The following is a 13,646-nucleotide window of genomic DNA, read 5'->3' as shown; positions in this document are numbered from 1 at the left end:
TGCCTGGTGTTCTCCACACATACCGCTAAGAATTAAGGCCAAAAAGTTCTATCTTGGTCTCATCAGACCAGAGGATCTTATTTATCACCATCTTGGAGTCCTTCAGGTGTTTTTTAGCAAACTCCATGCGGGCTTTCATGTGTCTTGCACTGAGGAGAGGCTTCCGTCGGGCCACTCTGCCATAAAGCCCCGACTGGTGGATTGCTGCAGTGATGGTTGACTTACTACAACTTTCTCCCATCTCCCGACTGCATCTCTGGAGCTCAGCCACAGTGACCTTTGGGTTCTTCTTTACCTCTCTCACCAAGGCTCTTCTCCCCCGATAGCTCAGTTTGGCCGGACGGCCAGCTCTAGGAAGGGTTCTGGTCGTCCCAAACGTCTTCCATTTGAGGATTATGGAGGCCACTGTGCTCTTAGGAACCTTAAGTGCAGCAGAATTTTTTTTGAAACCTTGGCCAGATCTGTGCCTTGCCACAATTCTGTCTCTGAGCTCTTCAGGCAGTTCCTTTGACCTCATGATTCTCATTTGCTCTGACATGCACTGTGAGTTGTAAGGTCTTACAGTATATAGACAGGTGTGTGGCTTTCCTAATCAAGTCCAATCAGTATAATAAAACACAGCTGGACTCAAATGAAGGTGTAGAACCATCTCAAGGATGATCAGAAGAAATAGACAGCACCTGAGTTAAATATGAGTGTCACGGCAAAGGGTCTGAATACTTATGACCATGTGATATTTCAGTTTTTCTTTTTTAATAAATTTGCAAAAATTTCTACATTTCTGTCTTTTTCTGTCAAGATGGGGTGCTGAGTGTACATTACTGAGAAATAAAATGAACTTTTTTGATTTTTGGAAAATGGCTGTAATTTTAATGATTATAAACTGACAACTAACTTAGTTGGCGCTCCTTTTGCCTGAATTACTGCAGCAATGCTGCGTGTCATGGAGTCGATCAGTCCGTGGCACTGCTCAGGTGTTATGAGAGCCCAGGTTGGTCTGATAGTGGCCTTCAGCTCTTCTGCATTGTTGGGTCTGGCGTATCGCATCTTCCTCTTCATAATACCCCATAGATTTTCTATAGGGTTAAGGTCAGGCGAGTTTGCTGTCCAATTAAGGACAGGGATACCATGGTCCTTAAACCAGGTACTGGTAGCTTTGGCACTGTGTGCAGGTGCCAAGTCCTGTTGGAAAATGAAATCTGCATCTCCATAAAGTTGGTCAGCAGCAGGAAGCATGAAGTGCTCTAAAACTTCCTGGTAGAGGGCTGCGTTGACCTTGGACCTCAGAAAACACAGTGGACCAACACCAGCAGATGACATGGCACCCCAAACCACCACTGACTGTGGAAACTTTACACTGGACTTTAAGCAACGTGGATTCTGTGCCTCTCCTCTCTTCCTCCAGACTCTGGGACCTTGATTTCCAAAGGAAATGCAAAATTTACTTTCATCAGAGAACATAACTTTGGACCACTCAGCAGCAGTCCAGTCCTTTTTGTCTTTAGCCCAGGCGAGACGCTTCTGACGCCGTGTCTTGTTCAAGAGTGGCTTGACACAAGGAATGCGACAGCTGAAACCCATGTCTTGCATACGTCTGTGCGTGGTGGTTCTTGAAGCACTTACTCCAGCTGCAGTCCACTCTTTGTGAATCTCCCCCACATTTTTGAATGGCTTTTGTTTCACAATCCTCTCCAGGGTGCGGTTTTCCCTATTGCTGGTACACTTTTTTCTACCACATCTTTTCCTTCCCTTCGCCTCTCTGTTAATGTGCTTGGACACAGAGCTCTGTGAACAGCCAGCCTCTTTAGCAATGACCTTTTGTCGTCTTTTGGACAGCTGTCAAGTCAGCAGTCTTCCCCATGATTGTGCAGCCTACAGAACTTGACTGAGAGACCATTTAAAGGCCTTTGCAGGTGTTTTGAGTTAATTAGCTGATTAGAGTGTGGCACCAGGTGTCTTCAATGTTGAACCTTTTCACAATATTCTAATTTTCTGAGATACTGATTTTGGGGTTTTCATTAGTTGTCAGTTATAATCATCAAAATTAAAAGGAATGAACACTTGAAATATATCAGTCTGTGTGGAATGAATGTATACATTATACAAGTTTCCCTTTTTGAATGGAATTACTGAAATTATATGACCAGCACCTGTATGTTACTCTTGATTCAGGTTTTTCCTTTAAATTGTCCCCCGTCTGTATATTGTGATACAGATCAAACTGTTCATGGATACAATAACTCATCACTCTGTTGGTTTTGTTAAACTCATAAAGGACACTGGTTACTCATGATTGTAGTGATGTTTAAGGGTGGTCTCATAAATTACACAACCCATAAATGATCTTTGGCCAAACACAGACACTGGCTTGAATTAATTACAACACTTATATTAATGATCTACAGCTGATATAATAAGCCCCAGGAACGTTTGTCATTTTAACTGGCAAAAGTGACAATCTGTGCCATCCAGAGATTTTGCATATTGCTAATTTAAAAATAAGATGGAGGAGAAATAAAATGTTTGAAAGGAGCTTTATTTGTTAGTGTTTTATTTATATGGAAGCGGATCCAAACGGAATCAGCTATCAAAAGCCAGCATTTTCATTTGTGTTTTAGTGAAACGGAATTTAATTACTTCCACAGTAAAAGTCAATCGCTGATGGTAGACAAATTTACATCTCCTGGCAGTGAATAGCGTCATATCACCTAGACCTTAATATAGCTAAGATAAATTTGCCATATATTCACACACACTTGAACTCCTTATAAACTTTGATAGAAAACAGTCCGACATCAACCAAATAATGACTTTGGTTCACTAACGCCATGTTGAAATTGGTGAACTTATCCCATATTCCTGAGCTGTCAGAGCTATAGCATCACTGTCCTGAGATTATTTCAGTTGTTTTATAAGGTGTGCATAGCTGCTGCGTTTCCATGCAGAGAGGATCATCAGAAAAGGGATTTTAGGTCTGTATGCTGGCTTTTTTTCCAGTGAGAATTCCCTACATATTTACATATAGTATATATTATGCAAATGGGACATAGCTCATGTTTGGAAATATCCAGATAACAAAACAAATGCCTTATAACCAAAGTGGGAGGGATTTTTGACAGGGAGTTTATGCATATACATACTAATAAGTGCAAACCAGATTTATGTACCCTCATTTGTACACAATCAGTCATTTAAATGTATGCACAATCTATGCTCCATGAAAAATGTGTGTTTTCAGTGGAAGCCTATACTTGTTATTCAACATTTTCTGTCAAGCTCCATATGCTAACACCAGTGCCACAATCCAGTGACAGTACGTACAAATATACACACCCACAGAGTCACACACAGTCCCTGAGTTGTCTTGACCTAATTGAAGCCCAGCGGTTTGCCCCAGGTCATTCTCTTATACCTCCTTTATTTTAATGGGATTTTTAATTAGCATGTTAATTGCCTAACTTGATCAGCAGGGTGACTAGCTAGCTGGCTAGCTGCGGTTGGCATCCAGCTGGGCCATAACACTGAGGCTTTCCACTCTGCTGAACAAAACTGTGCCAAGCTGAGCTTTGCTAGGCTAGCCTGGAGAGGAAAGGGTGAGGAAGAAAACAAGTAATGATTTTCTCCAGTCTCATGTTGCATTAAAAAAAAATTACATTTGGTCCAGTTTTAAAAGCTAACTGTTATTTCACCTGCAAAATAAAAAAAAATTGTTTCCATTAAATCCTTGATGTGTTTCTGAGAAGCATGTGACAGTGGACAGACTAGAAGGACGCTGATCTCTTGCTATCACGCCTCTCTCCACTCTCTGCATATGTTTCCTGGTCAGAATTTCACTTCAACAATTTCATGCATCTGACATTTTTATTGAATGTATGTATTACGGATCAATGCAACAAATCATGGATAGAAAGCCAGCGCGTTAAACAGCAGTTTGTCATCCATAGGTTGGACAAAAATGTTTTTTGTTTTTTTCTTCAAAAAAAAAGGGATGAGCAGGTACACCACTTTCTGTCTCTGTGTATGTATCTGTTCAATAAATTAAATGATCGGTATCTGTACTTGGAATGGGCGGGTCTTTACCCTAATGGGGGCGGGTTTACTGGAAGTTAGTTAATTAAGTCTGAAATTGGTGTGTGTTGGTCAGAAGCTGCAATATTTCTTATTATTTACAGAACAGCCTCAGAATTGAGCTTCAGAGCAATGTTTTTGATTACAATAGTAAGATTTTTTTTTAAAAGGTTCCAATATTGATAGTTTTGTACTCATTAAAAGTTCATTATCTGGACCAGATACTTATTTCGACCGAGTATCAATCTAAGTCATAACAATTTCACACTAGCTTTTTGAGAATGACTAACTTTTACATTCACACAGACCACCTAACTATCATAGAGTGTGATTTCTTACCATGATTAACCCAAGGATCTGTTTTTTGACAGTCAAAGAAAATGCGTTCTCTTCAACTCTACCTGCACAATAATGGTGACAGCGCTAGACAACACGCACATCAGTTGCTTATTTACTCATCCAACATTATATTCCCTCTCCTTTTAGCTTTGTTTTGGTCTCATAATTATAGACGTCATTTTTTTTAAAAGAAGAAAAATAGAGCTTTTTTTGCTAAAAACAGCAGTCTGCTGTGTCTGGAAATGAGGCTAATGAGAGCAGGGTTTGTGGGCCAGAAAACCAAAACAAAGATGGGCTGAGGAAAACTGCACCCGGTGATAATTCTCTGTGCGTACACAGTGAGCAACACTTTTCACAATACATGTCATTCAGTTAAGTGGTAGGTTATAAAATATTAAAGTGCTGCTTTAAATCACTTTAGCACCGTAGCCAAAGCAAGCTAACAGGCACAGAAACCTTCACTGTATTTAGTGAACTATGGTTCCCAGTCAGAGAGAAGATAATTTGTTGAAAATTACCATTACTATAGCTGAATTTGGCTCTTAGAAATATGTAAAGAAAAGGCATGGTTGGAAGGTCAGGAGAGTAAGCAAATAGAAGAGGGAGCAATAGTATCTTTTTTTTTTAAGTATATATTTAAGGAGAGAAGATAAAGTGAGCCAATGAAAACTTATAGGGGATGAAAGGAGGTGGGTGGAGGAGGTGGCCGGAAAGATGGAATGAGACACAATGCTGAGAGCACCTCTCTTCCTCTGTCATGTCATTCTGTTAACTTCACTCTAGCAGGAACTCAAGGCTGTGCGGTTATGAGGCTTGCCGTTATAATTTACCACCGCTGGTGTCGGCTTCTTTATTGAGCCTGGCCTTCGCTGACAGACACAGACACAGAGGAGGCTTTGATTTAGCCTGAGAATGTTCTAGCATGTGTGGACCCTGTGAATCATTCTCTCACTCTCTCATATCTCCTTTTGTTGTTCTGTCATATCCCCTTCTCTCTCTCCCTCTCTTCCATTCCTCTTTCTTATCGTTTCTCTCCCCGGCTGCTTCCTCTCATTCTTATCCCTCCATCCTAATTCTTTTCTCTGCCTCTCCTCTCATCTGTCTCCCCCTCCATGCCTCCTGTTTTCTCCCTCCCTTCTAATCACCTCTCTCTTCTTGTCGCTCTCTCTCCTCTCCAGTCAGATCTACTGTATTGAGAATGCCCACGGCCAGCTGGTGCGTGACCTGGACTTCAACCCCAACCGCCAGTACTACCTGGCCAGCTGCGGGGACGACTGCAAGGTCAAGTTCTGGGATGTCCGAAATGTCCAGGAGCCCGTCAAGACCCTGGAGGAACACTCACACTGGTGGGTGGATTGGTGGGGAGGGTCCAGAGAGAGGTCCAGGCAGGGGGGGGTAGTGGAGTGGGTACTGCACTTGAACCAAAGGACCTTAGATCAAATTCCCGTTTTAGAAAGCAAAGCTAGGGCCTCGCTTAAACAGAACCTGCTCTCATTCTCCCATGTTTGGGTGGCAAACAATTTTAAGTAGTACGTGGATTAAAGAAGACAGTACACGTTTTTAAAGACACTTGTCAGTGAACCTTCTGATAGCAGGTATTACGTGCCAATGTTCAATATCATTTGAATATAATTACCTTAAATGGCATTTTGAGAGAATCTTGCTCCCTAAATTTAAGGCATTTTTCTCATTAATACATGCAGGGAGGGATGAGTGAAAAGTTCCAATGACAGACAAGCTTATGTTCAGATTTTGTTTCTAGATCCCTGCCACAACCGTTAATGTGATGTATTTGCTGCTTAAATACAGTGTTGGTGCGAGACATAACACAGTGACACGGTGACAGTCAGAGTGGCTGTGTGATTTGGATGAGCAGACGGCCTTTTGTTTAAAAAATGTTTTCCCCCACTACTGCAGCATTAGTTCACCTTTAAAGATGCACTGGTTTCCAGGAAGTCCAAGTCATCCTTTTAGGGTCTGTTCACCAAATCCATATCTTCTCACTTACCTCTTATGGTCTCTATGCTATGCAGTTTTTGGTTTTAGTTCCCAGATCATTTAGACTTTACTTTATTGCACAATGTAGTATGTACCTTCGAGGACGCATATGGACATAATTACATAGGCTACTGTGTATATAAACAGAAAAAAGTTAAACTAAAAATAATGCCATAAACTATTGTATATTGATATACAGTAACTTGATCTAGTCACATATTTATCTCACGTTTGATATTGGCAGATTCTGCCAACTGCACCTACATTTTGACTAAATTTAGAATTTTTCTGTATATTAGGTTAAGCAAAAAAAAAAGTTTTTTCAAAAACAATATCAGTTTTTAACAACCTGTAGTAACTACACTGAGCGTTATCATAGACCTCATTGTGCCACTCCTGAGTATCCACATACTGTAAGTTAATTAACTGTAGAAATATAATATTCACTATTGTCATAAAGTTTCTGTAGCAAATTAAACACAGTACATGATACGTTTTTTGCACTGCTCTGTAAATGCACCAAAATGAACAATATTTACAGTGCTATCTAACCGGATCTCTTCAGCTTGCCATATTCAGTGTAGTTTGTATTATAATTGTTGTGCAACAGCATCAAATTTCAATGAAACACTTCAAGATTGTGAAACCATGCATCTTTTCCAAACAGGAGAATTGATACTATCAGCTGGTCAAATAACTCATAGTCAGAGACAACTGGCAGTTTAAAAAACATTCCATTTACCTCCATTTTATTGGAGTGGAGGCAGAAATCTCAGAGTCGGAAATCCTAAAATCAGGGCAATAAAACACAAAAAGTATGTGCATGGCTACATACCATTAGGGGTAAGAGATACACTTTGTTATTATAATTTGTTGTTGAGACAATTTGTGTGTACCAATTTGTGTGTACCAAGTGGAACATGAGTTAGTAAATGTCTTATTTGTTGGCACTGAGGTGCTGGATTTTAGATATCTTCATATAGATCTACCAAGATATCGATCAGTTGCTTCTTTAAAGAGACACTCCCCTTTTTGTAGTTCCCAGTAGTGTTTAAAATATCAGCATTTCCCTACAGCTCACTGAACTTGATTAGAATAGACAAGAAATATTACCAAACAAGGTGAAAAAGTAATCTATCATTTCATTTCATTTTACAACTTAAAAAGTTGATGTAATTCTACTGTATTTGCGTAATAGGAGTGTAATTTAGACGCATTCAGGAAAACTCAGTAAATAATTAAAAAAACAGAAATAATAAACATGATGATAACTCCTTTGCTCCACTGTTGATTTGTTTCTGGTTTTATTAATGGCTTTATCTCCTAACTAATGAAATGCACTAACTACTGCTGGTGCAATAAAAGGCAGTAATACACTAATTACTAATTAAATAGGCAGCTACTCATTTTGTCAGTAAGGATTCACTGTGGGTCGAATGCAGCCCAGTCCTGCTCTAGGTTGTCTTCTGTGAAGCTTCAGGCATTGCTAAGAGCTGAACATAGTGTACTGCTGAAGTGTGTGTATGTGTATGTGTGTGTGTGTGTGTGTGTGTGTGTGTGTGCACGCGCGTGTGTTTGCATGCGAGACACTTTCCTGTGTGAGCTGAATAGATGGTCTGTGCGTCTGCGAGCCAAACTGGGCTACTGCTGCAGCACACCAATCCTCACCTGGTAAAGGCGCGTGCGTGCGTGTGTGCGTGCGTGCACACACACACACACACACACACACACACACACACACACAAGCATATGCACACACGTATGCCTTTGTGTACATGCACACACACACGCTACAGCGGGCGTTATCTCCAAAAGAAAGATAGACTTGGCAAACATATCCATAACTATAGATAGCTGCAGATGGAATCTCTTTAGATAGGTGATACGTGTGTGTGTGTGCGCGCCACCATCAAATCTGTGTTTTTGGAAGGGCTCTCCTTTTATCTCTGTGTGTGGCTACATGCATTTGTGTATGTTCACGCATTTCTATAATGCATATGCATGTCTTTGTGTATTTGTCCTGTGTGGACACTCATCCTTAGTGTGACGCATATATGTGTGGGTGTTTCCCTGAGTGTGTCAGTGTTTGTGTGTGTGTTTGTTGTGCGCGCTCATTTTTCGGAGCGTAGCCAGGATGCTAATACTCCCAGCAGCCTCAGGGGGTATTAGGGACTATTTTTTAGAAGGGAAGCGGATTAGGGGGAGCGCGGGGAACAGCGTGGCCGAGGCTGATTTCCTGTCAACAGCCTCGGTTATCCCTCAATCTCTCCCTGTGAGGGAACTGGTGCCGCACTCTGAGCTATGCCCCGGGCTCACAGAGAGAGGGAGAGACATAGCCAAACACAAGAGAGAAAGAATGAAAAAGAGCAAGAGAGGGAGACAGTGTTGACAATGAGAGAAATAGAAAAAGGGGGATAAAAATATAGAGAGGAAAGGTGAGGAAGAACTGAATTGAAAACTAAGCAGAAATATAGACTGCAAGGTATCAAATCCCCATTTTTGGCATCTGAACACACACCCAGATAGGTGTATTTTACTGTGAATCCCAATGTGAGAACACTGCATTTTCTGCATGATTTGTGTGTGCACGAGTGTGTGAAAAAGAGATGGAGACAGTGTTTCAGCGTGTGTGGTCTGCCTGTACATACAGCCTCAACATATATGTGGGAGTGTTTTTACGCACTCACTATAGTAATATCACTGCAGTCAGGGCTTGGTTACTGCTGGTTTCTCGGAACAATGGAAGATACATACATGGCTGTGGACTTTTTAATACATCCATGCGTGGATGTAGATTGGACTGCACTTTCCCACAATGCTGCACTGTTAAATGCTGAATGCGTGTATGGTAACATGTGTTTTTGTCCCAGGGTGTGGAGCGTCCGCTACAACCACAGCCATGACCAGCTGGTGTTGACAGCCAGCAGTGACAGTCGCCTCATCCTCTCCAATATGGTGTCCATCTCCTCAGAGCCATTCGGACACTTGGTGGATGATGAGGAGCTGAGTGAGGGGGAGGACAACCACCAGGAGGACAAGTAAGAGCAACACGGGCTTGTTAGAAAAGGAAATGCTTCCAGTGATCTACAAGTCCGTACTAATTGGGTTTTTTTCAAGGATGGTCCAGTTTAAGATAGTAACATAATGGCTTTAAATGAAAATAATGATTATTACAGCTTGGATTTTATTTTTTGGAGCTCTGGTGTAGCTCTTCTATCAGTTACGGCCATAAATAAATACATTTTTCCCTTAAGTAAGGAACATGTGAATTTATCCCAATTAGAAGGTTGTTATCACCATCACAAGTTTCACACTTGTCACTAGTGACTCCTCAGCTACATTCCAGTGTTCACAGTTAAAATAATACACAGTGTAGTGTTGGATGAAAGAAACATCACACTGACTAGTTTGAAATTCATAGAACTTCCAGTAGTGCTACTATAAATGCATGTTTTTTTTTCTTCTTGAGGGCAGTGTGAGAGAAAAGGTCATGAGGTCATAATTCCTCTCCTTGGAAGCATCAGTGTACCAAGTACATACATTCTGCCGGTTAGATCATGAGAAATCTTTAGGGCCGTTAATAGTGATACTTTCATTCACATTTAGTCTATCAATTATTTTTTAACTAATCATCACATTTTTGTGTCTATAAAATGTTAAAACATTGTCAGTGTTTGTCTGACCAACAGTCCAAAACCCAAAGATATTTCATTTACAATCAAAAGTAGCAGATTCTAACATTTGAAAAGCTTGAACCAGTCATCCAGGCCACAGTATATGAAGAGGTGCAAGCAAGTCAAGTTGCCTTTATACTTCTGAAAGGAACCAGTAGATGTTTGGCATTTTTGCTTGATAAATGATTTAACTAATTTGTGTATTATTAAATATTTGTCAACTAATTTTCTTTCCTTTCGGCACTATTAATCTAAATTGAAATTCCCGAGGGGGATCACCAAACACCTTAATAAGATGAAAATAAGAGTAATAATAATAATACTAATGCATGAAAGTAAACTTCCTAGCAGTGGCCAGGGTCAAATCTGTTTTAACTGTCCACAGTATCTCACCTCGCTGTGAAAGAACCTTGAGTTCACAGATAAGTGTCTTCGTTTTTGGTGAATTGCTTCAAGAGAGTCGTCCGTATTCACAGATAAGGGAAGAAATAGGAAGGAAAATGTGAAATGAATGGTACATTATCAGCTTCATTGCCAGTTACTGATGTTTATAACCATGTGTAAACCATCCTTCTCCTCCCACCTGTTAAACCGTACCGGGGATGTGATTTCCTTATTTTAGATGCACAGTTGCATTGATTTTTTTTTCGAGATAACACATTTTCCCGCTCTGAACATCTTTTACATCATTATTGATGAATGACCTTTATCATCTTAAAATTATTTGGACAGTGACACCCCTTCTTCAGTTTTGATACCGTTTCTATATCGAACCCTTTTTTTGATTATGCCTCTCTTGTACATTTCTGGTGCCTAATGAAACAAACTGAGATATTAAAGGGTGTCCACAAATGTGCTGTGAATTTAATATTAGTCCTCCAAAGATTAAAGCTACCTGAACCTCCACTTACTTCACTCAGAATGATACAAGTAGAGAGGTAAAGCACTGACATATTTTACTGTCAAAACACTTGAGGAGGTTTTCTCTGTAGCATTTAGACTCGACTTTTAGTAACCATTACAGACGATTGTAAGGATATCGTCTGTAATGGTTACTATTCAGTACTTTTCAAATCTACCACTGTCCTCCATCCATTATGGTCCCGTCCCACCTCTCATCTGTAACTACCAGCTCTTACACTCAATGACCGACTCTCATCCACAATTATCAACTCTTCTTCCTAATCACTAGCACTCATCTTTAGTTTTAACCCTTCCACTATACTTATTAACCCCTCTTGTATGTGCAGTGTCCACTCCACAGTACCTGGACACTACGTAAAGAACTCCTCCAGTGGTAGGACTAGTTTCTGGTTGCTTTTAAAATTCAACAGTTCAATGAATGTTCAATGGAGATTTTTCCTTTTTTTCCCAAGATGAAAACAGTGTGTGTGTGTGTGTATGTATGTGTGTATGTATGTATGTATGTATATATATATAAATACATACATACATACATACACTGTTTTATTGCATCAGTCAAGTGCTCTTACATATACCCTCTCTTTCTTTTTTTACCAAATCAATCTATACGAACAGAGCACTTTGAGTGTTTATATTTTAGGCTACAGCCCAGAGGGAGCAGCTACTGTCTGTGTGAAACAGTTAATGTGTAAAATAAATCCAAATATGTATGTCACTGTTTTCCTTCAGGACTACTTACAGCAGTGTGTTTGGGAGAAATTTGGGATGGCAATAATGCTAGATCATAATTCTAAAATGTTTTTTATTGTCACATTGTGGTAGCAGTGGGAGAACTGCCTCAGCGTTGGGGGGGGGGGGTTGCTGTTTGTGTACTGAAGAAGGAGAAATAGTGAATAAACAAAGTAAATATTCTCCAGTCCTCAGCAGGTACTGGTGTGTGTGGTCCACAACACGAAGGAGATAAAACAGAGGGTGTGTGTGTGTGTGTGAGAGAGAGAGAGCTACAGCATGTTCTGAGTAAAGATCACTCACTACATAAAATATCTAAAATATATATTGTATACAGTTGGAAAGTACTAGGTAATTCCATCATATTTGTTCATTTCTATATATAAACAAACTGTTAAAGGTACCATGCGGAGTTAATGACCACTAGTAGTGTTGTGGAGCAATGTTTTTACAGGAGTGTTTTTAACATGCATTTAACAAGGATGCACATGCTCACATGCACATAAGCATGCTGGGGACGTAATACTCATTCCCCCACAAAGCTGCACAAAGCAGTGCAGCAGTGCTCCCTCAAAGGCAGTGAAAAAGAAGACTGCAAGGTAGTAAACATGATTGAACAATGACGATTTCAGTTTATTTTTAACAATGGGCTCTGCAAATGGGCCGTCTGACAATCGTTCCAATTTTACGCCGTGGCTGGCCAGGTGTGCAGAGGTAAAAAAAAATAAAAAAAATAGCTCTAATTTTCCCCACTACTTCTGTCTATGAATGCCTTTGAGGAAAGAGTCTACGAAAATGTGAGCCATTATCCCCATTTCAATGATGATCGTGTCTTGTTCCACTCTGTGATGGCAGGACTTTTATTCTGCCAGTATGGCCGGCCAGAACACTTTTGTCTTCAGACCTGGTCGGATCACAGTCCTCGTGGTGCTGATGGTGGCTGGTGACCTGATAATGCTTATTTCTATGGATTCCATCTAATACTGTACATTCGACAAATATTTAAGTTACATCATCTTGATGCAGCTTGTCTCATGGTGTGTTGTCACATTTTACATTGGCTGGTTAGTAAAAACAATTAAAAAGAAGTCATTTTGTCTATGTAGCCTCCATATGTTGCTGGTCAAGACAAACAGAGACCTGCATGAAGTGATGTGATGAATTCCTCTTCTAGTTTCCGTGACTCACCTCTTTGTGTTATGTGTGTGTTTGTGATTCAGGGGTAAGGAGCCCCTAAAGGACAGCGTGGTGTCCACCTATGAGGAACATGAAGACAGCGTGTATGCAGCGGAGTGGTCGTCGGCTGACCCCTGGCTTTTCGCCTCGCTCAGCTACGACGGACGCCTCGTCATCAACAGGGTCCCCCGCACCCTTAAATACCGCATCCTGCTCTGAGACGGTGGGGAGGGACAGGTTGTGTGTGTGTGTGTGTGTGTGTGTGTGTGACAGGTTGTGTGTGTGTGTGTGTGTGTGTGTGTGTACAGTAAGAGTGTGTGTTCCACTGACCACTGTAAACAAAATGGCTGTGCTGGCTATCCCGACTAAAGTAAAATCAATGACTCCTGGATGAACATTTGACATGGTGTGCTTCTTAAACACAAACACAAGAAACATTCTTTTCTTCATCATGGCATAAACTCACAGTCCATGGTGTCAAGTCAATATGGTCGTTATCTCTTATCTTATTTGTTGTGTCATCTATGTTAAGTTAGGCACTATCTGAAAATACTGGTACTATTATTATACTGGTACTAATACTTGACTATTGCTCAACTAACAGTACCGACATTCAATGTCACTAGTGTTGTAAATTTTGCTACCGTTAGAACAGAATTGTTGTTTGTTTGTTCGTAAAATGCTGGCCTCTGAAGACCAAATATTGGAGTAAAGTGAGAAAGTTTAAATTAATTTAAT

General features: G+C 40.4%; 1 protein-coding gene across 3 annotated transcripts in view; it reads left to right on the top strand.

The window, feature by feature from the left end:
- Positions 1-13,303, top strand: part of eipr1 (EARP complex and GARP complex interacting protein 1) — a 73,071-nt gene extending 59,768 nt beyond the window's left edge. Inside the window, exons 7-10 of one of the 3 annotated variants that reach the window (XM_046061878.1) lie at positions 5,586-5,753; positions 9,276-9,443; positions 12,953-13,145; positions 13,182-13,303. In XM_046061878.1, coding sequence (XP_045917834.1) covers positions 5,586-5,753; positions 9,276-9,443; positions 12,953-13,127 — 511 coding nt within the window. In that variant the 3' untranslated portion in view covers positions 13,128-13,145; positions 13,182-13,303. Of the gene's footprint in view, positions 1-5,585; positions 5,754-9,275; positions 9,444-12,952 lie in introns of all 3 variants that reach the window. The other 2 variants (XM_046061879.1, XM_046061877.1) reach the window with 2 other exon arrangements.
- Positions 13,304-13,646: the final 343 nt, after the last annotated feature.

Source organism: Micropterus dolomieu, linkage group LG11, assembly GCF_021292245.1.
Source record: "Micropterus dolomieu isolate WLL.071019.BEF.003 ecotype Adirondacks linkage group LG11, ASM2129224v1, whole genome shotgun sequence".
NCBI classification, from domain to species: Eukaryota; Metazoa; Chordata; class Actinopteri; order Centrarchiformes; family Centrarchidae; genus Micropterus; species Micropterus dolomieu.
This window is presented reverse-complemented; position numbering and strand designations above follow the sequence as displayed.